The 22,692-nt window shown below is 41.3% G+C and overlaps 2 protein-coding genes across 2 annotated transcripts in view; one reads left to right on the forward strand and one right to left on the reverse strand.

The window, feature by feature from the left end:
- The window catches only part of LOC133489332 (piezo-type mechanosensitive ion channel component 2), a 68,733-nt gene extending 53,404 nt beyond the window's left edge, over window positions 1-15,329 (forward strand). The window contains exons 33-52 of the mRNA XM_061798324.1: window positions 9-129; window positions 1,072-1,143; window positions 1,212-1,378; window positions 1,493-1,686; window positions 2,251-2,424; window positions 2,951-3,568; window positions 3,853-4,111; window positions 5,068-5,247; window positions 6,481-6,808; window positions 6,869-7,001; window positions 7,114-7,261; window positions 8,121-8,332; window positions 8,409-8,567; window positions 8,638-8,785; window positions 9,823-10,011; window positions 10,088-10,180; window positions 11,031-11,320; window positions 11,388-11,467; window positions 12,368-12,563; window positions 12,885-15,329. Of these exons, the coding sequence (XP_061654308.1) occupies window positions 9-129; window positions 1,072-1,143; window positions 1,212-1,378; window positions 1,493-1,686; window positions 2,251-2,424; window positions 2,951-3,568; window positions 3,853-4,111; window positions 5,068-5,247; window positions 6,481-6,808; window positions 6,869-7,001; window positions 7,114-7,261; window positions 8,121-8,332; window positions 8,409-8,567; window positions 8,638-8,785; window positions 9,823-10,011; window positions 10,088-10,180; window positions 11,031-11,320; window positions 11,388-11,467; window positions 12,368-12,563; window positions 12,885-13,137 (4,014 nt within the window). The 3' untranslated portion in view covers window positions 13,138-15,329. The remainder of the gene's footprint in view (window positions 1-8; window positions 130-1,071; window positions 1,144-1,211; window positions 1,379-1,492; window positions 1,687-2,250; window positions 2,425-2,950; window positions 3,569-3,852; window positions 4,112-5,067; window positions 5,248-6,480; window positions 6,809-6,868; window positions 7,002-7,113; window positions 7,262-8,120; window positions 8,333-8,408; window positions 8,568-8,637; window positions 8,786-9,822; window positions 10,012-10,087; window positions 10,181-11,030; window positions 11,321-11,387; window positions 11,468-12,367; window positions 12,564-12,884) is intronic.
- A 1,034-nt stretch (window positions 15,330-16,363) lies between these two features.
- On the reverse strand, window positions 16,364-22,550 carry napgb (N-ethylmaleimide-sensitive factor attachment protein, gamma b). Its single transcript, XM_061798334.1, has 11 exons — window positions 22,263-22,550; window positions 22,036-22,103; window positions 21,135-21,219; window positions 21,038-21,055; window positions 20,800-20,940; window positions 20,503-20,569; window positions 20,358-20,428; window positions 20,193-20,271; window positions 19,481-19,560; window positions 18,811-18,940; window positions 16,364-17,117 (listed from the first exon to the last, which is right to left on the reverse strand). Exons 1-11 carry the CDS (start codon window positions 22,316-22,318, stop codon window positions 16,971-16,973), a joined length of 942 nt encoding a protein of 313 aa, XP_061654318.1. The 5' UTR covers window positions 22,319-22,550; the 3' UTR covers window positions 16,364-16,970.
- Between the last annotated feature and the right edge of the window lie 142 nt (window positions 22,551-22,692).

Genomic DNA, 22,692 nt, shown 5'->3' on the forward strand with positions numbered 1-22,692 from the left:
AACTGCAGTTCCTCTATCACACGTGGATCAAAGACCCCAAAGCGGCCCTGAAGGCAAGAGCCAAGGAGAAACGCAAGTTCTGGAAGAAATACACCAAAGGAGTTCGACACAAGAAGAACAAAAAGGAGGGTAAGTGGGGAAAAAACGGAACGGGGCGAGTTTTAAACTGTTTTTAAAGTGAACTGCACAAGATTTAAACTGGTTTTTAAAAGGAATCAGACATTTCAAGCTGGTTTTAATGTGAAATGGACGAACTTTTAACAGGTTTTAAAACTACAGTAAATGCTTTTAGTTGTTTTTAAAATGAATAGGATGACCTTTGAACTGGTTTAAAAATGACCTGTGTGAGCTTTTAACTAAAAGAAAAACAAAACAAAAAAAAAACAAAAAAACAGGATTAGCTTTAAACTCTTTTTAATTTGAACTGGACAAGATTTAAACGAGTATTAAAATGAACTTGACAAGCTTTGAACTGGCTTTAAAAGTACCTTGACAAACTTTAAACTGGTTTTAAAGTGCACTGGGTGAACTTTAAACTGGTTTTAAAGGGCACTGGACAAGCTCTAAAATGGTTTTAATGTGAGCATGCAAAGCTTTAAACTGATTAGAATTGACCAGGGCAAGCTTTAAACTTGATTTAAAAACTAAATCTGACAAACCTTTTACTGGTTTTAAAATTAACTGGAGGAGCTTCAAAGTGTTTTTAAAATGGACTCGATAAGACTTAAACTGGTATTAAAATAAACCGGAGAAGCTTTTAATTGGTAAATTATGACCTGGACAAGATATAAATTCCTTTAAAATGAAACAAATTTAAAACTGGTTTACATGTGAACTGGGTGAGCTTTAAACTGGGTTTTATACCTGGACAAGCTTTTAACTGGGTTTAAAATGAACCGGACCAGCTTTGAACTGCTTTTAAAATGTTTAGGGCAGACTTTGCAGACTTGGTGACCTTTGAATCGGTATTAAAATGCCCTGAATGAACTTCAAACTGGTTTTAAAGTGAACAGGACAAGACTTCAAAGTGGTTTTAAATGAACTGAATAAAATCCTTTTTTTGTGGTGCAGCAGCTCACATTGGCATCGAGGTGGACGAGCTTTCTGACAGCCAAGTACAAGACGATAACAACTCTGGTCCTGGTTGGTGTCTTCTCTTTCTTTTACTCTGCCTCCTCTTAGCTTCTCCTAACTTGTTTAAACTCGTACAGACAACATCTTCAAGCGTGTTTACAACATCATCAAGTTCACGTGGGTGCTGCTGCAGACCACCGTGGACAGTTTCACTCGCTGGATGAACGAAGTGTGCCGGGAGTACATCGACATCTCCACCGTGCTGCGCATCGAGCGCTGCATGCTCACCAGGGAGGTCAAGAAGGTAAAATACTGTGCTTCAGCATTCTGTACTAACATTCGGTTCTCGACAGGCCCATCCTATTATGTAATCTGTTGATAATCCCCTTACTCCTACGCCACCCTCAACCTCCACCAGGGCAATGTGCCATCCAGGGACAGCATTCATGTGTACTACCAGAAGGCCATGCGACTCAACATGTCGCGGCAGGCCAGCGTGGACTTGCTCAGCGAGGACGAGTCGGCTGGGGACTCGTCGAGAGTCCGGCGGCGGGGGAAAGGGTACCACATGGAGAGTCAGGCCTCCACAGCCTCCAGGGACAGCATCTCAAGGTACATGAAGATTCTGGTTAAAGACACCCTCATCGGACACTTCATTAGGTTCACCTTCATTCATCTCATTTAATCTTTAAGGCCCTAGCTCCAGGTTAAAAAAATAAATAAATAAATAAATAAAGGATTTTCCTGATTGACACACAATTGCGTGGACATCTCAGCACGCACAAAAAAGTGTTGAGGACCCATGCTCAAAATTGAACAGGAAGTTGGCCATTTTGGTTTGAAGCAGCCATTTTGGGCTAATTCCACAGCCATACATAGAGGCGGGAATTTCCCCAAATGAGCCTCAATTGGTACCAAGTATCCTGGACAGATGGGCAACGCTAAATTGAGTTTTTCCCGATCGCATTTAATGTGGGTGGAGCACAGCTTTAAAGTTTGCTGATTTTGAGAATTTCCCATGAAAAAGTCACAACAAATTTTTCTGTAACGCTTGAGTACCATGCAAAAAAAATAAAAAATAAATTGTCCTAATGACACAACATTTTATGGACATATCTATTATAACAAATACTCATTCCGCTTCTTCCACCCACCACCACTGTCGCCGCATCTCAGCGCCTACACCGAGGCCACCACCCTGTTTTCCCGTCAGTCCACGCTGGAGGACCTGGACGGGATGCCTGAGTGCATTCCCAAAACCAGCGAACGAGCACGGCCCAAACTGCGCAAGATTTATGGCCTGGACGTATCCAACTCGTCTATGGACAGCGGCAGCAGCTTCGTGTCCAGGTGCAGGGGGCAACAGTCACATGCACACACAAGCACACGCATGCATCAGACATCCATCTTGTCATGTGCGTGAGTTGCATTTCATCATGTATGCTTTTCCTCGGTCAAGGAGTAGATTGTGTTGGCTTGTAAGCAGACTGACAGTTTGTTAAAACAAACTGGTCGCGCTTTAAACTGATTTTAAATAGAACTGATTCAGATTTAAATAATAAACACCCCCCCCCCCCCCCCCCCAACCATTGAACTGGGTACACTTGTAACTGCTTTTAAAGACACTTGAACAAGCTTTAAACAGGTTTAAAAATGCTTTTAATGGGTTATTCTGTGGCATTTGCCCTACATCTCCACAATGTTATGGAAAATAGGTGTTGCATGATCCAACTTTCCTTGGCAGAGGTAAGTAAATATTACCTTTCATTACAGTACAGTATTTTAGCTCCATCTTCATCCAAAGCACTGTCTGCCTTTTATTTTCAAACCAATGTACTGTAAGTAGTGCATCCTTATCAAGTCTTATGTCCTCCAGACAGGGCACAACGGAAACCATAGAAGAAGAAGTGGAGGACAATCGGGTTCATCGGGAGGAAGGGCGACGTCTTCCTCCGAAGTCCCAGGACCTGGAGGAGCCTGGGGACGAGAGTGGAGCCTGTGGCGGATCCGATGCGGATCCCCAGGAAGTTGAAGAGGAAATGCAAGACGGACAGGAAGCAGAATGCAATGAGGGGTGTGTTGTCTTCCATGGTGGACAGAAAGTAGAACGTGAGGAGAAGAGCATCATCTGGGGGTCTTTCAGCCAAGAGGAAGTGCCCTCTCACCGGCTCCAGGAGGACACCATCTGTGAGAGTGAGGATGGAGGAGGGGAAGGAGGAGGTCAGAGGGACTTTCCGCAGGCCGGAGGCCACACTGGGGGTCTCCTGTGCACCCCTGACACAGATGCCTCCAAGACGTCAGACGGCGATGTGCCGCCCAGCTACAGCAAAGCAGTCAGCTTCGACCGGTTGGAGGTAAGCGACGATGACACCGACGCGGGCAGGAGACGGCGGCATATGCTCATGACCTCAGACAGCCGCTCGGACAGCAGGTCTGATATTATGCTGCCCTCCATGACCACTGAGTTGACCGCCAGCGAGCTGCTGCTCAACAAGTAAGACACCGCCTCATTTTAAATTGAAATGGACAAGCTTTAAACTGGTTTTAAAACTAACTGAATGTTTACGTGTTTTTAATTAACTGGAGGAGCCATAAACTGGTTTTAAAATGACCTGGATGAACTTAAAACATTTAATAAGTAACCTGCTTGAGCTTTAAACTGTTTCTAAAGTTTAGCAAAAGGTGCACATGCCCACAACTGTATCTATAGCAATGGTACCTAGCACAGTACCCTGAGGAACAGCACGCGCTAACCACTTTTTCTCCGTCTATCGCTAGAATGTTCTATGACGAGGAGCTGGACCAGTCGGAGAAGTTCTACCAGAGCCAGCCACTGGTGCTGCAGCTGTGCTATGCCCTCTACAACATGCTGGTAGCACACTCTGAGATGGTTTGCTTCCTGGTCATCATCATCAACCACATGGTGTCGGCCAACTTCGCCACGCTGGTACTGCCCGTCACCATCTTCCTGTGGGCCATGCTGTCGGTGCCACGGCCCAGTAAGCGCTACTGGATGACCGCCATCGTCTACACCGAGGTGCCAAATAAAGCAAAAACCCTCGCATTTTGACCCCCCTGTCACCAAGTTCCATTATTTTAGTTATTGCCAGGATAAAATAATTTTGTTTATGTTAGCATCTCTTAATTCGTGTAGTGTTGATATTTAATTAATTATTTCCTGTTTCCTGTTCCATGGTTATAGTTTTTCCTCTTCGCCATCATTCCCTTTTGTTGGTGACGTCATAGTAAAAAATCCAAAGAAAAACCATCATTCGTTGAAACGAACAAGATTTAAACTTGTTTTAAAATGACCTACTTGGAAGAACTTGAAACGGATTCTTAAATTGACTGGGTGAATCTTAATCTGGTTTTAAAGTGAAGTGGACAAGCTTTGAACTGATTTGATTTCATCCATTTAAAGAAACATCAAAATTTGTTTTAAACTTCAGATTGAAATCGTGACCAATTGGGAACAGATCTGGGAAAACCTGTTTGGACAAACTATAAAACCGGTTATAAATGACCTGGATGACTCTTAATATGGTTTTAAAATGATGATAACAAAATTTAAACAGTTTTTCGAGTGACCTGGTTGACCATTAAACTGGTTTTAAAATGAACTGGGCAAAAATGTAAACTGGTTTTATTTTAAAATGAACGGAAGAATTTTTAAACAGTTTTTAAAGTGACCTGGTGAGCTTTAAACTGGTTTCAAATATAGTTGACAAATTTTATACGAGTTTGAAAATTACTGGTCATAAAATACTTCAAACTGGGTTTAAAATCGACTAGATGAGCTTTGAACTGGTTTTGAAATGTACTATTGGCTTTTTATTGGTTTTAAAACAAACTCATTCCATTGAAATAAACATAATTTCTTTGAAATCCATATTATCATATGGATTTACATTTGGTGACAATATAAACGTAACAGTTGACAACTAAACTGATTTAAGCTCTATCTTAGGTGACTGTTTGTGTTTTGTTCATCAGGTCACCATCGTGATCAAGTACTTCTTCCAGTTCGGGTTCTTTCCCTTCAACCAGAACAAGATTGAGAAGGACAACCCATACCACCCGCCTAACATTATCGGTGTGGAGAAAAAGAATGGCTACGTCCACTACGACCTGGTCCAGCTCCTGGCACTCTTCTTCCACAGGTCCATCCTCAAGGTAAACTCCAGTTAGCGTTAGCTTTAGCCACAGCGCACATCTATTTTACGAGCATTTAGCTTTAGCCAGCTTACTGGACCAGAACCCACCTCTATTTTACATACACAATTAATATTCAACACTCACTGTTTGCGTTGGCTTTAGCCAGCTAGCACAACCACAGCTCACCTCTTTACACACAGTTAGCTTTAGCCGGCTACCAAAACCACAGCTATTCCCTTTCATATTGAATTAGCATTGAACTTGCCATTAGCCATGGAAACTTGATTTAACGGACTAATAGGGGGGTGGGGTCGTCCGTTAAAGCCGTTCGTCCATTAGTTTGAATCACTTTCACACCCAGTACAGTACAAAATTATTGTAAATAAATGTATAAAAGTTTGAAAAGTTTTAAAGTTGACCTAAATCTACCTTTAAACATTGTTTTGATTGTATAATACTGTGCAGCCATGAAAGTGCAGTGATCGCTGCTGCTTGGGAGGAGTGATAATGGCGTGCAGCTGGTGGAAGAAAGTTATTGTGATGGCGAGTCGAGGGTCGCTTTCATGAGCCGTGAGGTTAGCGCGCTTCCTTTTCCCACCTCCATTACGATTGGTGCCATAGAGAAGTGCTTGACATAAAAACAACTGTACCAAAATCAGTATAGAATGTTCGAGACATGAGACATGAGCGCGCGAATAAATGTCAGCCCTAGTTATGAATAGATAGATACGACACCTTTTGAGCTACGTGCGTATGGCGACGCTAAGCTAATTTCAATGCATTGCCTTTGATGGGAACGTCGCCCCTACCAAAATTGCCGCCAGGTAGGCACGTCGGTTAGCCGGATCTAGTCTTCATATCTGTGACAACAGAGGCACAACCCAGTCGCTCTCTGATGCTTGCACTAGTAAACAATTGACAGCGGTCAATTGTGGAACTAACGGTCTTTGTCCGCAACAAAGGGGGTGTTTTCAGTTCCAACGGGGACACTGTTTTCTGTCCGTTAAATCTGAAATCTGTTGTTTCTGGGTCTGTTAAATTGAGGTTACACACTACACTGATTATTTTAGCCACCTAACATGACTACTAGCCCTCTTCTATTTTATATACTGTTAGCTTTATCCAGCTATATAACATGAGTGCAGTGCACCTCTATTTTACAGTTAGTGTTAGCTTTAGTAGGCTAGCACAAACGCAGATATTCTTGTTCATATTGATTTGGGCATTGAGCGGGACCCCGTGCCATCACAGTGCCACGGCCTGTGGGACGAGGACGACCCTAAGGAGAAGAGGGAGGCGTCCCATCAGAGCGAGTCGGAAGATGAGGGGACTCCCAGAGACGAGAGCGAGAGGGAGTCAGAAGCCGGCTCTGCCGCCAGCACCACCGCCTCCTCGGGGGTACGTGAGTGGCGGGGCTCCACACAGACATTAGGCTCCATCAACTTCGGCACCTCAATGGACTCGGGTCATGTGCAGCTGCATCACCCGCAGCAGCCCACCTACCAGCGGCGCACAAGCTCCAGCGGGGGTTCGCATGTCTTGCACCGATCCCTGCACTCATCCGCCCGAGCCAAACGCGGTGAGACCATCTTCGGGCTTTGCGTTTGAAGCTTTGTTCCTGACTCGATTGTCTCTGCAGGAAGTGTCACATCCTGCAGCAGCAGCCACAAGGATGGCAGCGAAGCCAGCGTTCATAAGAAGACCAAGAAGCAGATGATCCTGGAGAAGCTGAAGGAGCAGCTCTTCAAGGCCAGAGCATACACTGTCAAGAAGTACAACACATCATCTTTTTCAGCCAATCTTTGTAACATTCCAGTGTTCACGTTTACTTTGTGTTGATTTTCGTGTAATACAGTTGATCATAGCTTGGTTTGTGCGTTTCAGGTTCATGGAGTTCTACGTACCCATGCGTCAGTTCTTCTACGACCTCATCCATCCCGAGTACAGCGCTGTGACCGACGTCTATGTGCTCATGTTCCTCGCCGACACTGTTGACTTCATTATCATCGTCTTCGGCTTTTGGGCTTTTGGTGTAGGTGTCACCTGTACACTGAGATTTTCAGAGGGTTGTACTGCTGAAAAGTTCACCCCTAAAAATGTGTGGGTAGAAGTAAAATTCACCTGGGTGTGACTTTCTCTTAAGGAATTATTTTCAACTGTAGTGAGTCGTGGACCACCAATAGAGTCTTATTCCTGACTTTGACACTTCCAGACAGCATAAAGAGATGTAGGTTCTGTTTAAAAGCTCACCCCTAGAAATCTGGGGGTCAAGTTCAATTGTTGGCTTTCAGTTCAAAAGTTATATCCAACTTTAAAGATCCAAGGACTGTCAAAGCAGCCCAATTCCTGGCTCGGGCTCCATAGAAGGGCGAGTGGTATGGTTGGAAAGCTCACCCCTATAAATGTGGGAGTCAAAGTTGAATTTAGCCAGATCAGATTTTCTGTTTAAAAGTTATTTCTAACGATAATGATCCGGTGACCACCAAAACAGCAGGATTCCCAGCTCAGATACAACAACAACAACTCGACAACGTAGAAGGATACGTGTAGTACCTTTGGAAAGGTAACCTAAGAATGTTGGGGGTAGAAGTAAAATTGATCCCAATGTGGTTTTATTTTTAAAAGTTATTTCCAACTATAATGAAGGACAGTCAAAACAGCCTGATTACAAATGTAGTGGTTGAAATTCATCTCTGTAAGACTCTTAGTTCAAAATGTATTTCCAAAAGACCAGTGTACAGTCGAAACAACCCAAATCCCAGCATGGACACTTCCAAACAACATCAAATGATATAGATGGTACAGTTGGAAAGGTAACTCTATGAATTAGGGGGTTGTAGGAGGAAGCTGCTGGAAAGCACAAATTTCCATCCTGATCTGTTGTCTTGTAGAAACACTCGGCGGCAGACATCACTTCGTCCCTTTCAGAGGATCAGGTCCCCGGACCTTTTTTGGTCATGGTCCTCATCCAGTTTGGGACTATGGTAGTGGACCGGGCCCTCTACTTGCGCAAGTCTGTCATGGGCAAGGTCATCTTCCAGGTCTTCCTAGTGTTCGGCATCCACTTCTGGATGTTCTTCATCCTGCCGGGAGTCACCGAGAAGTAAGAACGTATCCGCTCGCCCTCTCAGCATTAAATATCATTAGTTTATTGTGTGTCCTTTCCAACCTCCGCCAAGGCGTTTCAACAAGAACAATGTGGCACAGATGTGGTATTTTGTCAAGTGCATCTACTTCGGGTTGTCGGCCTATCAGATCCGCTGCGGTTATCCCACCCGCGTGTTGGGCAACTTCCTCACTAAGAGCTACAATTATGTCAACCTCTTCCTCTTCCAAGGGTAAGGAAGTCGTGCTGGACATACAAAATCATGAAAAACAAAAATACAAAAACACAGGCATTGTTTGCAGGTTCCGTCTGGTTCCGTTCCTGACCGAGCTGCGTGCCGTGATGGACTGGGTGTGGACGGACACGTCGCTGTCTCTGTCCAGCTGGATCTGCGTGGAGGACATATATGCGCACATCTTCATCCTCAAATGCTGGCGAGAGTCGGAGAAGGTGCTGGAATAAAATCCACTTGTGACATTTTGGAAGAGGAACTGAGCGAAAAATGAGATTGCTAAGTGTTGCTTGAAATGATTACTTGGTTGAACTTTTCTTTGCTCCCCAAAATGTTCTGTTCCACAGCTTAGTCATGCAGTACGACTGGTCTGTTCATCTTACTGTGCCACAGATAGTGTACAGAGAGAAGAAAGAGCACAACCAGCAATAGTAAAAGAAAGTAACACCTGTAATATGTGGTTTGGGCGGTGAAAAATAAAGAAAATAGGAATAATAGTTTGAAAGTTGACAGAGACAAAAGAGAGAGAAATTTAAGCAACAGCAAAAGTACTGTACAATTCTACATTTGGTTTCATTGGTGAAAGACAGAAGGCAAATAGCAATAAGACCTTTTGGAACTTCGTTTGAGAGCTTACAGGTAGGCAGAAGAGAGAGAGAACAAAGGGCAACAACACCTGCTAATATGTGGTTTACAAGGGGAAAGACCCAAGATAATAGCGATAACAACATCTTCTGGTAGTTAGTTTTAGATGAGACAAATGGACAACAACAAAAATAATGACAAAAGGCAAGAAAACAGACAGCAACAGCAATAAACCTGACTGTACTTAGTTCAAGAGGGGACAGAAAGAGAAGAGAGAAGAGACAGAAGTAAGGCCAAAAGCAATAAGTTGCTAGTATTTCATTTGAAAGGGTACTGACAGAGAGGAAAAAGTCAAATAGTAATAAGATGACAATAGCAATAACAGGTGCTACTATGATGTTTGAAAGGGGACAGAGAGCGAGAAGAGAGACAACAAAAAGAAATACCAAAATAGAATAATAGCAATAACACCTGCTGGTTTGAGAGGGGACATACAGAGAAGAAAGACAAAATACCCAAAGTGCAAAAGAAGCACCTGCTAGTATGTATAGTAACGAGCAACAAAAAAGGCAACAAGCACAAACACCCGCTGATATGTCCATTGAGGGAGAACAGACCGAGTGAAGAGAGGCGACAAGTGGCAATAACAAGCAATCTTTCCACCAAACAGAGATACCCTCAGCCCCGAGGCCAGAAGAAGAAGAAGGTGGTGAAGTACGGCATGGGTGGGATGATAGTGATGCTGCTCATCTGCATCGTGTGGTTCCCGCTGCTCTTCATGTCGCTCGTCAAGTCTGTGGCCGGCGTGATGAACCCGCCTCTGGACGTCTCCTTCGAGATCACGCTGGCCGGCTTCCAGGTGAGATGAGAAGGGGGAAAAACTTAAAAGAACAAGTAGCAAGTCAATCATGGCGTTTACTTTCTGTCCACGGCAGCCCATCTTTACCATGAGTGCTCAGCAGAAACAACTGCAGGGCGTCTCGCAAAAAGACTTTACCAATTTTGTCAAACTGTACAATGACGACGAGGTGAGTACAACACCAATAGCAAAATGTCTCCTCACACATTAAGCTCTGAAATGAATCGCAACAAACAATTCATCCGTTCCAGCCGCTGAATGACACGAATGAACGTTGACCTTATTTTGGTCGTTGTGTGGTTAAAAATAAATGCTGTACAATATAGAAATGGGGGAAAACAAGAATTTCTGATGATGAAATAACAGTGGGTTCGCAAAGCACTGTGCCGTGTCTTAGCCTTCCCAGGTAGAATGATGTTTACATTCACTGTGGTTACTGCTAGCTCGAAATGGCCAACACCTCCCACAATGCAGCACAGCTTTTGCGTTGCATTGTGGGACGTGGCAGCCCTTTTAGATACCTGAAGCACGGTGCCAATGATGTTTATGCGACACAAGAAAAAGCACAAAGTTCTGAGCCTTCCGCGGCCATGCCAACACTGATCGTGAACCAAAAATAGGATGTAACCCAAGGTAATTTTTATTTCAAAAAAATTGCTCTGTAACCAAATTGTCATAAGCTGAAGTTCCACTGTATTTCTGATTTTTTTTTTTTTTACTTGCAAAATTGAGAGCGAAACAACCCCCCCCCCCCCCCCAAAAAAAATAATAATGATAAAATAAAAATTCAAACCTCACCAAATATGGAGATAAAAGGTAAAACTAATTTCTTTGTGTTTCAGATTTCTTAAGAAAAACTAATTTGGAGTGAAAAAAAATAATGAAATAATATATTTTTTTTAATGTCCAAAATTGTGAGAGAAACAGCCCAAAACGATTTTTAAAATGAAGGAAAGTTGGCTGCTTTAATAGAAGTCGTAAAAACACTGACCTTGCGTCTCTGCGACGGGCACCGCCAGGCAGCGCTGGAGTGGCTTGGGGGCTACACGCCGGGCGACCTGGTGATCGCCGAGCTGAAGGGCAGCTCCAACTCTCTGTGGACCATCAGCCCCCCGAGCAGGAAGACCCTCATTGACATGCTGACCCTGGACGAGGACTTCCCCATCACCGTGTCCTGGTCTGTGCAGCGCAACCTCAGCTTGGGAGCCAAGGCCGAGACGGCGTCCGGCAAACGGGTGACCAATCTGGGCGAGGACACCAAGAAGGAGCTCGTGCTGCTGCTCAGCGGAAACGACAGCCGCTCGCACGTGTGAGTGGACCGTTCGCCGAGAGCCAGAGCGCGCGGATCCCGTTCACGTTGTCTTTTCTACATGCAGGACGCTCCAAAACATCTTCCCGCGCTACATCAGAGCCCCAAGCGATTCAGACGCCAAGCCCGTCGAGCAATTGTATAAAGGTAGACCGCTTTATTTTGGCCATTACACCTCTACTTCCCATCTCAACACTGTTATTTTTTTCATCTCACCTCCACTTCCTGCCTACAAAAGTCCTCGAGTGACAATGGATTCAACGCTGAATATAATCTGCTTTAATTTTTCTTTACATTTCACCCCTACTTTCTTCTCCATTATTTTTATATTTTCAGGCTTTTATTTTGAATTTTACCCCAGCTTCTTGTCTTACTGCAGTTCTACTCTTTGTAATTGTTGGCTTTTATTTTGATTTTCAGCTCTTCTTCCTGTTTGTTCTTCCATATTTAATATGGAACCACCACTGTTCTGGAATGGACTATTTTTGAATAGTACGTCCACTTCCTGTCTGATTAAAAGTCTATCATTTATTGTGGTTGGTGGGTTGTATTTTGAATTTTTCCACTACTTTTTGTCTGACCATAGTTCTAATACCTGAAGTGGCGTAAGGCTTTTATTTTTTAATTTCACCTCCACTTCCTGACTGTCCACCGTTCTCTTTTTGTGATTGGTGACTTTTAGTTTGAATTTTAGCACCACTTCCTCCCTGAACACAGTCCTTCCCTAATTAATATGAAAGCAACACTGTTAGAGGATGGGCTTTTATTTTTATTTTTTAATATAACCTCCACTTCTATTTGTGATTGGTGGCTTTTATTTTGAATATGAGCACAACATTCTATCTGACAAAGGTTCTTCTCAATGCTCAAAACTGTCATAGAATGTGCTTTTATTTTTTACTTCCACCTCCACTTCCTGTCTGGCAACATATTGTTGAGATGGCTGCAACACTGTTGTAGAATGTGCTTTTATTTTTGAGTTTTTGTATTTTGCGCCAATTTCCTGTCCGAAAGTCTGATTTAAATGGTGTAATTTGCTCACACCAGACAAGATGATGCTGAACATCAGCCTGAGCCTGCATCAAGTGAAGACGGCCAAATGTCAGCTCCAGGAGTGGTGGATCGTCAACCAGATGGAACGCGGCCCCATCGAGAAGAGTCAGAACCACGACGCCTGCCTGGAGCTCTACGTCTTCAGCGACCAAGTCAGCCCGCCCAGCCTCGGCTTCCTGGCCGGATACGGGTACGACCGCTCCTGTACATTAGCGATACTCGTGTTAGATGGCTGGCCAACGAAAGTTCATTTTTAGCTCCTCGATACAAAGAACATGTACCAGTATTTTTTTGTCATTTCTCTCCGAAGTTCGCTTTTTGTATTTGTATCCAAAAGAAAAATATTTGCAAAATTTGGAGAAAATCATCCACAAAGCAACAACAACAAAAAAAATCTAAATGTTTCTGATTAAGAAATACAAAACTATTCAAATTTGTAGCTGAACTTGTCGCTGTATGCTCGTTTTTGATGTTTTTGTTTCCTGCTGCTGTGTGTGCGCGTGCGTGTCAGGATTATGGGCCTGTACGCATCGGTGGTGCTGGTGATCGGCAAGTTCGTGCGCGAGTTCTTCAGCGGCATCTCGCACACCATCATGTTCGAGGAGCTGCCCAACGTGGACCGCATCCTTAAGCTGTGCACCGACATCTTCCTAGTGCGCGAGACGGGCGAGCTGGACTTGGAGGAGGACATGTACGCCAAGCTCATCTTCCTCTACCGCTCGCCAGAGACCATGATCAAGTGGACGCGTGAGAAGACCCAGTGAGTTTTTTTTTTCTACACGCTCACCCGCCCGCCGCACTTTTTCCTGACTTTTTGAGCACAAATTTTGCTGGTGCTGCTGTCGGCGGACGAAACGAAGACTTTTCCTGACATCGTACAGTGTAAAAAGTTCCCATCTCCGAAGACTTAAAAAAAAAAAAAATGCTCTAGCAAGGACCCCAAAAAGGGCTTCCCACACCAAATGAGCACAATTCTTCTTCTCCGATTGGAATGCTTGGAACAGGGGACCGTGCAATACTGATGTGGACAGGTGCAACACATGAACGCCCAAAAAAAAAAAAAAAAAAAAAGTTGTTTTGTTATTTGGGAGAACCACGTCTTCACGTTTGATTTGTTTTTGAGGTCTTACTACATGTACGCGTTTCTCAGGAAGCGCTTTTCTCACACAAATTCAGTCGGTGTGATCACATAACAGATTCAAAATTCCACTTGAAAGGACAACATTTCCGACAAACAACAAAAACAAGGGAAAACAATCTTTGTGTTTCTGCTGACAGTGGAAAAAAGCACAAACAACAACAACACACAAACTCAGTGATTATGACATTGGACAACAACAATAAAAAGATTATTATTATTATTATTGGAGGTATTTTTTTACCTCCAAAAACATTTTTTTTGGGGGGGTGGGGGGGGGGGTTCTTCAAACTTTGTGATATTTTCATTAGAGAGTAACAACCAAAGATGCTTCATCTTTGTGTTTGGGATAAAAACCATAATAATGAAAAAAATGGAGATAACCAAAAGACAAAAATATTCATACAGAATATCAGAAGCTATTCATATATTGTTCATGTTGTTTTTTGGGTTATATATGTCCAATTTTATGAGTTTTTATTTTTATTTTAACTGACCCAAAAAAAATCTGAATTTATTTGTGTTTCAGCTAAAATGTTTTAAAAACATTTGTTTTGGTTTTTAATAACACTCACAAAATGTTGTGGGAAGAAATATAAACTGACAAAATTTGGATACAGTGCAAGTTTTTTTGTTTTTTTTCCCCCAAAACACAAGAGCAGATGTTTTTGGATTTCTTCCAGATTTTTATTAGGGGGAAACAACCCCAAAACCACAATGAAAAAAACACATGTGAAAATGAAAAATAATCACAATGAAAATTGCCTCAAAATAAGATTTTTTTTTTCGTTGTTTATTTCAACATTTTGGGAGATTTTTATTTAAGCAAAGCAACTTGCAAAACTATGACAAATCAAACTTAATTTTTTTATCTTGAAATACAATACTTTTTTGGGGTTGTCTCTCCAAATTATAAGATTTGTATTCGAGTAACAACCGAAAAACAATTTTTAGTGTCCTTTGGTATTTAAAAAAAAAATAAAATCACAAAATGTGGAAATTAATTATAAATATTTAATACAGTGAAAAAGGATTGTGATTTTTATTTAAATCTCTGAACCACAAAGAAACAAATATTTGTTTGCTCTTTTGTTTTTTTCTCAAATTTTGTTTTAGTATTATTAGAGAAAAACAAAAAAACTGCAGTAAAACAATGATTTGTGTTTCGGAATATATAAAATATAGATGGAACACATGAAGGACCATTTTTATTTGGGTTCTTCTTCTTGTTCATAGCAAAATTGCCTAAGTCATTTTTAACTTCAATCAATTAAAAAAATAGTTTTGTCTTGTTTTTTGAAAAACTTCAAATATGACTTGGGCAACTATGCTAGTAGGCTAACGATTTGCTTAGATGTTTTTTTTTTTTTTTACTTAACACACCATTTAGGTAGCGCTCTTTTCAAACCCGGATTCATTGTATGTATTACGATACGTTGGCTCCAACTTGATTAGAACTATTTAATAGTACGGCATGCCACGTACTTAACGTTTATTGCACAAGCGACATAGAGTGGCAACCCGCCGGGGGTACGGGAAAAAAATGAGATTTAATTGCCAATCGATCACTTTGCAGTTTCCTAATCAGAGTGAGATGAGCAGGAAGTTCCCTGGCGCTCGCTTATTGCGGGTGAGGGGTTAAAAAAAAGCAAAAAAAAAAAACTATGCATTAGAGGACATTGTAGCATGAGAGAAGCACTTCATTATTGTTAATTTTTATTGCAAATGCATAAGAGGACGTAATACAAGTGTGAAATGTGAACGTGTATGATAATAAAGGCTGTGATGGAGGTCATCAATAAAAAAGCAAAAACAAAATGGCGCCTCACTAAGCTTGTTTGCAATGGTTCCCAGCATTCCCCACGAGAGACAGAGGTGAGCCAATCAGACAATCACTCTAACAAGCTTCCTGTTTCCGCATTTCCTCCTCCCGTTGCTCACCTTTTGTCTTTGCTTCAGGTTAGAAAGATGACAGCCGTTGAAGTTTGGAGAAGAACCACTAGATGGCAGAAGGTACTCAAAAGTCATACATTTATAAAGCTGCGATGTAACGACAAAAAAAAAGTCACAATATCGCAAGGAAAACGTAGTATTTCAAGAAAGTCAAACAATTTCGAAAAGTTGTAATTTCACGGGAATAACCGCATACTATTTTTGTAAATAAAAGCTATCACAGTTAAGGACAAAAGTTATCATAAAGTTGTACTTGTGCGAGCATAACGTAATATATTTTGAGAAGTAAGTTTACAAGATACAAAGGAATATTAAAATAATTTTTCAAGTCATAATATTTCCAGAAAAAAAACTCGTAATGTAGCAAGATAATACTAATACTACGCTACACATAATGTACTGTACACTTAATAACAATAACATTTTAAGGAAAATATGTAATTTTACAAAATATTGTTTTTAAAAAAACAATTTACAATTAAAAAATAAACTCCAAATATAACAATATTAAAGTCCTAATATTAGACTAAACTTAATAAAAGTAACATTTTGAGAAAAAAATGGTTGTCACAAGTTGTTAATTACGGTAGTATTTTTTTAAAATTTCATTTCACAAGAACACAAACTCTAGAGAAAACAGTCGCAATTTTACGAAGGTAGTCATGTTTCAAGTCGTAATATAATGAGAATAAATTAGTAATTATACACTTATTAGTAATAACAGTCAAATAATTCAGAAAATAAGGGCATATTTTCAAGAAAAATAGTCAAACATTATGCATGAAGTTGTACGTTTACAAGAATAGGTTTATTTTTTAAAGAGATGTCATTTTACGTGGCATTTTTGTAGTCATACTATTTAGAGAAAAATGTGCGATCGATACAATTCGAAAAGACAGTTGAAAAAAGCCAACCAGATGGATTGTTTATTGATGTATGCGCATGTATATACATCAGATACAGTATTTGCTTCAGGAATGTACACATGGGCAAGAGCACAATATATATATATATATATATATAAAAAATACAGAAATAAATCATCCCTTTATTATTTCCTTTAAGAACAGTAAGCTGACTCAGCATTTTAGGGTCAAATGCATTGAAATGGGTAACGTGCACACAGCTGGAGGTAGACAAAGAGGACGTAATTGTCTACAAGCTGACCTTTGAACTGTTTTTATTTATTTGCATTATGTTGAGCTTGGAGAATCATGCATTGGGTGAATTATTGTTCCGGGAATAGGGACCCTGAATAAATTAAAGAGCTACGGTATACACACATTTTCTTTTTGTTAAGACGCACAAAACATGTACACATGCACGTCACCATGAGCAGAAATGATACAACTTCCATACTTCCACCTTAAAATTAATCAGCAACATCTACTGGAAGTCTTATTTGTGTTATTAGATTTGTTTTTTTTTGCACAACGTGGGCCGATTGCGGCCATCACAGCAGAGGGGTGAAGGTTTTAAAAGGGAAAGAAGGAAGATGGGCTAAGGCTAACAAAGGCCCCCCTCATACTCATCTTCGTCATCAGCAGCAACGGTGGCCTTGTCCCCGCCGGCAACTCCCGATGGAGCCGCGGCGGCCTTCTTCTTCTTGCCTCCTCCGCCCGGCACCCGCAGCGAGATGGCAAGCTTGGCGTACTGCATGTCGCAAACACAAACATTCGTCCGAATGGGAATTAATTACACAATGCAGTCTAAAGATGGGTAGTGTCTTTTCTTTTTTTTTACATATTTCATTTAAAGAATATGTACACACTTCTTTAAAACCACCACTTTGAAAAAAAACATTCAAATTGAAAATGTTATCTTTTATTTTTAGTGATACATTTCTAAAAAGCTACGAATTATTTTTTTTAAATAGGCCAGCACATTTTAAAAGCTACCCCATTTTTGTGCAACAGCATGTAAAAATGCAATTGATTTTTAAACTCAAAATCAAAAAGTTCCATTATTTACATTTGAAAATGATAACTATTTTCTTAATAAAATGTAACCCCTTATTTTTTGCAAAACATTTTTCAACGTAAAATATATTTTTAAAGTAAAAAATATATATATATTTTTTAAAAGTTTAACTCAATTTCTTTTTAAAATACAATGTAGAAAATACCCCTTTAATTTGGTTTTAAAATATCAGTTTATTTGTAATTTTTTAAAAACTTTTTAAAAAATATTCAACCAAACAAAAATCAACCCATATTTTATTTTTGTTACTACAAATTTAAAAAAGCGAACACTTGTTTTTGGGCACAATTGTAAAAATGTACAGATTCTATTTATTTTTTAAATAAAAATAAAGCTATTCATTTGTATCTATATATATATATATATATATATATATATATTTATTTATTTTTTTAATGAAAAGTTACCAATTATTTTGACTTAAAAAGGAAAAAAAAAAATATCCACTATTATACTTTTGGAATGCCTTAATGGGTTTAATTTGTTCCGTGACCATACTTGTATCTCAAATCATACTTCCCACTGGAAATTAATCAGTTCCAGCCCCACATTGTGTTCCTTGTGGTGTGCGTGCCATGGCCACCAGGGGGCAGTATAATACAGACATAAGGACAAACAGCTCAGTAGATGCAGTAATATTTGTCATTTTTTGCAGCAGATAAAGAATATATGGCTGGTGTTGGGCCGAAAGCTCCTATGTCAAAATGTGGTAAATTTCGTATTTTTCACAAATCTACACTCTTGGTCAGTCCCCACGTGTGTCTGATATCTTTATAAATTATTGACCAATCTAAATGATTGAAAATGGCTTACTCTCTTTGACAATTCAATGTTAATGGTTCAACAAATGTGCCGGTTTTTTTTGGTCTCCTGAAAAGTGACAGTTTCGGAGGTACGAGGATTCTGCCGCCGCCAGAGTTATGCCTGTGAGTATTGGTATATTGTCTGTCTTCATGTGTTGCTGCACCTGTTTGTTCAAATATCCATTGATTAAAGGGTTATATAACTACAGTACCATTGATGCTAGTTTCATTCACCGGTATATGGTGTTCTGCATTGTGTATTAGCATTAAACGAGTGGAATTTCTTAAGGCAAAAAACCATGCGCTTGGTTTAAATACGCAACACGTAATTGTCTTTGTTTTATGTTTAGTTTGACAAACTTCAACTTGAAGTGGCATTAAACCGTTTTGGGTTTTTTTAACAAAAAAAAAAGCTACCCATTTTTGTTTATTCATTTGATCGGCAGCTATTCTAGCAAAGTCCCTGTTAAAAATTGGTGCCAATAATCTGCGGCTGCATTGCTTGATTTAAGTGAACTGTTGCTACTGTTTTGGTGTATGACTATGGTGACTGTGGTACTCACGTCATTATCCATGTACTTGAGCAGAGGGGAGTTGCACACGCGGTAAACCTGATCCTCGTCCTGCTCGTCGTAGCCCTGCAGCAGCGTCTCCATGGCGACGCAGTCTTCGCTGCCGCTGTAGCCCGGCAGGCTGCACACCAAAAAAGCAGGACTTTTTTTTTTACAAGGGAAAATCTACTTTTTATTGATTGTATAAAAATAGTTATGTCTCTGAAGTGCCTGCTCACCAAGTAGACTACACAGAAGAATGTCAAATCCAAAAGCAGAGCTGCAGTGTTGTCGGACGTGCACATCAGGGTTATCTAACAGTGTTAGCATCGCTAGCTTCTGACATACTTGTATAGTCGGCTAAGTTGTTGACATGGCTGCGGGGGATTGTATTTGGCGATGTCAGCCGCACGTGCCGTACGCACGGATCAGCTTTGCCAATTCAAAAAGTGTAAATCGTCTGCTTGCTGATGAAGTGCTGCCTCCAAGAGTGAAAATGCAATCGAATCCTCATGGAGGCTCGTTTTATGGGGCCGGGAGGGATATAGTACAGTTAGCCAGTGGTGCCTTTGCATCCTTTCTCCTTTGCGTATTTTGACGCAAGAACATCAGAACTTTTCTCATGGTTTTATTAAATTTTTGGGGAATTAGGAACAAAAAATTGCATATCAACAGATCCCACCTGTAACTTTCTCTGACGCACTTGTCAGCCGCGACGTAGTCACCTCGGTGAAGGTGGATCAGCACCTGAGCTGTCGTTTTCTGGACAAAAACACGAATCATTCAGCTCATGATTATGACCATCATTTGCTGTGTTGTTGGTATGTAAGTTAATCACATCTCTTTGTACAGTGGTAGCTAAATAAAAAAAAAAAAAATCAGACGCTTGCAATGCTATCAATATATCAATTGTTTTATTAGGAGAAAAAAAAAAAAAAAAAAAAGTAATTTCTTGGTATATCGTGGTTCATTTATTGCGGATGACAATTTGTGTAAATAGCAAAAAATGTAGTTATAAAAATAATGCAATAAAAATATTTTCAATTAAATTATATCTTAACAATTTATTATTTTTATTTAAGACCCGTGAGATGTCATTAATCATTAAAGTGTTATATTGCTCCGACGTCCTAATATTAACATCATAACATTTTACATTTGCATGATAATTAAAAATATGACATTGCCTGTACACTTAAGGATTTTGAAAGGGTGGCAGAGAGATTCATTTAATATTCATTTAAAAACTAGTTAAAAAAATGCAAAGGAGCGTCGCCGAAAGGATTGTATTGGACCCAAGAGATTCTGACTTGACTTAATTTGGCCTTGGCAGACGTCTGCGCCCTGTAAAGAAGCCATTTTCTCCCCTTCTACGGTTGAAAGAAGACGCTCACCTTGAAGCACATTGGAAAGTTTTCAATCTCCTTGTACATGTTCTTCTCTTTCTGCAGAGCCACGGCAGCTTCGTCCAACCTTTGTGCACACGCACGTACGTAAACATTGCGCAATTCCGTTAGCGACGACGAAGACGCAACAGAGCCAGCTGCCGCTCTTTTTACCTTTTTAACCGCACCAGCAGCCTGGAAGCTTTACCCAGCAACTCCACAGCTTGGCGCAGGCGGTCCTCGTTCTACGGCAAGCAGACAACACAGTTGAATAGAAATTAATAAGAAGAAGAATAATTCAATGGAATATTATTGTTACCTCAAACACACCAGCTGCCTTCTGATACAAGTCCACTGCTTTCTCAATGTTGAGAGGCTCGATCAACCTGGGCACACAAAGGAGGAAGATACACATCACATTGTATTAAATAACTCCTCACCGGGCACTTATTGCATGAATACTTTGCATAATTGGACTTAAATGGGGCTTTTGCGTTGGTGACGCTTATCATTGTGAAGGCAGAACGTTCGCATCAGATCTGGTTGAGTACAGGTGTACCTAATGAAGCGTCCAGCACTATTTTTGTGTGTTTGTTTTTGAGCGTTTCATACTGACTTTCCAGCGCGGTCCAGCGCCATGGCGGCGGTGTCGGGGGTCCCGTTCTCCATGTACATCATGCACGCCTTCTCGATGTACTGGATGGCCTCGGGCATCTTCTTCTGCTCTTTCATCATCATGCCCGCTTGTTCTATAGCCCTGAGGAATATGGACAAACACGTGACCAAAAAAAACGTTTCGTGTGTTTTTATTTTTTTGTTTGTTTGTTTTTTTTTAAGGATAAGAAGACACTCACTTGGCAGCGTGGAAAAGACTGCAGGGGACAAGTTAAGGAAAGAAATCCAATAAAAGTGGCAACGGCAAGTCAAGAATAACAAATGAGTGACGGATACGTCTTGTTCTCTGTGTGATATTCAGCCTCCTTCAGGTAAGCATCCTTAGCTTGCTCGTACTGCTTGGCGTTCTTGAAGCACACGGCTAAAAGCAAGCGACATGATACTTAAGTGAGGTACGAGCATACCACTCACAGTCAACAAAGGATTGTCAGATGTCGCTGAAAGATTATCTTGACTGATTATTCTGTAGTGTGGGGTGCATTGGGAGATATTTGTCCTCCTCAATCTGCTCGAAAAAGGGTCAGGATTTCAAAACCTTTTCCTACGAGGGGCGCATACAAAAAAATTTAATCTAAGGATCGGAGGGCCACTTCGAAATCCGTCAATGTGATAGTCACACTACTTTGAAAAACTGCTACAACACAGATTTCTGTTTATGCATTCAGCAACTGGAATTCTGACAAATATATCCGTCAAGTACATTTTTCAACGGGTCGGCATGATGGAAGAGGGTCTTGCCAAGCTTGTCTGTAACATTCAGGTTTGTAAATCACTGTCATGACTAACCGCTGTGTGCATCCGTATGCAGCACAATGTGCCGGCATCCTTGATCTTTTTCTTTCGGATTTCTTGCCGTCCACAAACATGGAACGCGCTGACGATTTTTGCCTCGACTAGTTTGGTGTCGTAGACACGAGACTCAAAATGGGCGTGTCTTATAACCTGCGTTCATATTGACAGTATGATGCTGCCCCTCACAGGTCAGTCTTGGTACTACGACAGACATGTCGTAGTACACACAGTACACACTGTAAAACAAGAGATTGTTTGGGTTTTTTCCTCGTGATTTGTGGGGTCACATTAAAAAAAAAATCGGTTAAAATTCACTGTGTGTGTAGTGTACCTTGAGTTTTTTTTATTTGTATGATTATTATTATTTTTAAGAGCATTACAGTACCTGCTTTAGCGTATTCTGATGCGGCGCTGTCAAAATCCGGCTTCCACTTTGTCAGGCTTGTCTTTAAGCTGCAATGAATCACATTAATGATAAAGCGATGGATGACACGCATCCATTCAGCTGTCAAGCGGTCGCACGAAGAAGCCACAACAGTGGCCCTTTAGCCGCCACTGTAGCTAGCACCAAACGTCCCTTTAACGGCGATATAGCGACTTAACTACGCTTACCATTTCTCGGCTTTGGCTATGTGTTCGTGGGCTTCGTTTATTTTCTGGGCAGCCATGCTGTCACTAAACGCCGATGCGAGGGAGGTTCGGTGATGGTTCGATTGGCCGCGGACGTTCCGTCGTCGATGTTTGGATTAAACTGAAGGGGGGGGGGGGGGGGGGGGGGGGGGGGGGGGGGGGGGGGGGGGGGGGGGGGGGGGGGGGGGGGGGGGGGGGGGGGGGGGGGGGGGGGGGGGGGGGGGGGGGGGGGGGGGGGGGGGGGGGGCAGGCGGCAGGCGTGACGTCACTCAGTGGCGCAGACGACGGGTACTGCCGAAGGCCGAAACACACGGCTATACGCGCTGTGTATCAAAGTCGCCAATTTCAAAATAATAGTCGATGCTTAACTAGATTATTCGAAGCAGTTATATAACATCATAATTGTATAACA

This window comes from Phyllopteryx taeniolatus, chromosome 14 (genome assembly GCF_024500385.1).
Source record: "Phyllopteryx taeniolatus isolate TA_2022b chromosome 14, UOR_Ptae_1.2, whole genome shotgun sequence".
NCBI classification, from domain to species: Eukaryota; Metazoa; Chordata; class Actinopteri; order Syngnathiformes; family Syngnathidae; genus Phyllopteryx; species Phyllopteryx taeniolatus.

What these genes read in the sequence shown, in the direction of transcription:
- napgb (XM_061798334.1), bottom strand. Translation starts at nt 22,318, where the DNA reads ATGGCTGCCCAGAAAATAAACGAAGCCCACGAACACATAGCCAAAGCC. An exon ending in ATAGCCAAAGCCGAGAAATG is followed by an intron (nt 22,104 to 22,262) that starts GTAAGCGTAGTT and finishes GATTCATTGCAG; the next exon opens with CTTAAAGACAAGCCTGACAA. An exon ending in ACTTTCCAATGTGCTTCAAG is followed by an intron (nt 19,561 to 20,192) that starts GTGAGCGTCTTC and finishes GTTTTTGTCCAG; the next exon opens with AAAACGACAGCTCAGGTGCT.